The sequence below is a fragment of the Columba livia genome, chromosome 15 (genome assembly GCF_036013475.1).
Source record: "Columba livia isolate bColLiv1 breed racing homer chromosome 15, bColLiv1.pat.W.v2, whole genome shotgun sequence".
NCBI classification, from domain to species: Eukaryota; Metazoa; Chordata; class Aves; order Columbiformes; family Columbidae; genus Columba; species Columba livia.
This window is the reverse complement of record NC_088616.1, coordinates 4,498,759-4,500,704: the sequence shown is the minus strand read 5'-3', so window position 1 is coordinate 4,500,704 and position 1,946 is coordinate 4,498,759. Positions and strand designations below refer to the sequence as shown.

The window sequence follows — 1,946 nt, the reverse complement described above, 5'->3', positions numbered from 1 at the left end:
TGCGCGGGGGCTGTGTTGGATGGGTCATGCATGTGCAGGTGCCCACGGGGCAGCATGTGGGTGTTGGGGGCGCTGGGCAGGTTCAGTCTGTGGGGCACAGGCTCCCACCATACTATTGAAGTTATAATGCCACCCCTCTACCGCTGTCCCCTCCATCCTGCCCGCTTGTCCCTGCCAGAGCACATGCAGGCTGTGCCAGGGCTGCCTGCGCCCGGGGGACCCAAGTCAGTACCTGGCTCCAAGCCCTGAACCCAACCTGTGCCGGGGGGGAGACAGACTCCTCCACCTGTGCCACTGAAGACCGTAAACCTAACCTGAAGCCTAAACCTAAAACTAAACCAAAGCCTAAGCCTAAACCTAAGCCTAACCCTGCAGTCAGTCTGTGCCAGAGGGGATGGACCACTCAGCCTGCGCTGATGTGATCCCTGGCCCTAATCCTGACTCGAAACCCATCAGGTACCGGGGGCCAGACCCCCCCAGCCGGTGCCGGTGCCGCAGAGCGGAGCGGGGTGCGGTGCTGGCCGGGGGGGGGCGGCTCCGCCTGGCCGGGCTCCAGCGGCGGCGGGGCCGGAGCGGGGCGGGGCGGGCCGGGCCGGGCTGGGCCGGGGGCGGGCGCTGCCCCGGCACCGCATATAAGGGACAGCGGCGGCCAGCGAGGGCACCCGTGCTGGGGGCTGCCAACGCGAAGGTGACACCATGGTGCTGTCTGCCAACGACAAGAGCAACGTGAAGGCCGTCTTCGGCAAAATCGGCGGCCAGGCCGGTGACTTGGGTGGTGAAGCCCTGGAGAGGTATGTGGTCATCCGTCATTACCCCATCTCTTGTCTGTCTGTGACTCCATCCCATCTGCCCCCATACTCTCCCCATCCATAACTGTCCCTGTTCTATGTGGCCCTGGCTCTGTCTCATCTGTCCCCAACTGTCCCTGATTGCCTCTGTCCCCCAGGTTGTTCATCACCTACCCCCAGACCAAGACCTACTTCCCCCACTTCGACCTGTCACATGGCTCCGCTCAGATCAAGGGGCACGGCAAGAAGGTGGCGGAGGCACTGGTTGAGGCTGCCAACCACATCGATGACATCGCTGGTGCCCTCTCCAAGCTGAGCGACCTCCACGCCCAAAAGCTCCGTGTGGACCCCGTCAACTTCAAAGTGAGCATCTGGGAAGGGGTGACCAGTCTGGCTCCCCTCCTGCACACACCTCTGGCTACCCCCTCACCTCACCCCCTTGCTCACCATCTCCTTTTGCCTTTCAGCTGCTGGGTCACTGCTTCCTGGTGGTCGTGGCCGTCCACTTCCCCTCTCTCCTGACCCCGGAGGTCCATGCTTCCCTGGACAAGTTCGTGTGTGCCGTGGGCACCGTCCTTACTGCCAAGTACCGTTAAGATGCGGCACCATGGCTAGAGCTGGACACAACCTGCTGCCAGCCCTCCAACAGTGAGCAACCAAATGATCTGAAATAAAATCTGTTCCATTTGTGCTCCATCGTTGGCGTCCTGCTCTGGCTGCTGCCTGTGGGGAGGGAGCGGGAGAGATCTGTGCTAGGGGTCCAAACAGGGGGTCCCCCCTGCCAGGTGGGCATGTAGGTGAAATGGGCTCTTGTTTTGCTGTCTCTGAGAGGAGGCAGCCTTTGGGTGGCTGTGGTGCAGACACTGCTCTGCTAGCTGTGGAGCTCTGTGAGCAAGCGAAGCATCTACAGGCACTTGGTGGAAGGGAACAGCCAGAGTCTGACTCTTGAGGGCTCTCTGCAGCTCCAGCCTGTCCCGGCCTTCCCACCAGCACACCATGCTGAAATCTCCTCTTGCCACACCAGCTCCCCACACCTGTTGTTCCTTCTCAGGCCAAACTGCTGGAGACCATCTCCTGCTGGAAGTTTTTGCAGGAGACAGGGAGGTGCAGGTACTCCCAGTGCCTGTGACCCTCTGCGTGGTGTCACAGTGAGGACAA

The 1,946-nt window shown here is 61.7% G+C and overlaps 1 protein-coding gene across 1 annotated transcript; it reads left to right on the top strand.

Annotated features, from left to right (window-relative positions):
- Positions 1-576: 576 nt before the first annotated feature.
- Positions 577-1,484, top strand: LOC102090851 (hemoglobin subunit alpha-A-like). The gene is made up of 3 exons (XM_005508461.2): positions 577-791; positions 947-1,151; positions 1,256-1,484. Exons 1-3 carry the CDS (start codon positions 697-699, stop codon positions 1,382-1,384), a joined length of 429 nt encoding a protein of 142 aa, XP_005508518.1. The 5' UTR covers positions 577-696; the 3' UTR covers positions 1,385-1,484.
- The last annotated feature ends 462 nt before the right edge of the window (positions 1,485-1,946 follow it).

Bases quoted from the DNA above. Each gene is read 5' to 3' on its own strand.
- LOC102090851 (XM_005508461.2), top strand. From the start codon at position 697: ATGGTGCTGTCTGCCAACGACAAGAGCAACGTGAAGGCCGTCTTCGGC. The intron at 792-946 runs GTATGTGGTCAT...TCTGTCCCCCAG, and splicing joins GGTGGTGAAGCCCTGGAGAG to GTTGTTCATCACCTACCCCC. The intron at 1,152-1,255 runs GTGAGCATCTGG...TTTGCCTTTCAG, and splicing joins TGGACCCCGTCAACTTCAAA to CTGCTGGGTCACTGCTTCCT.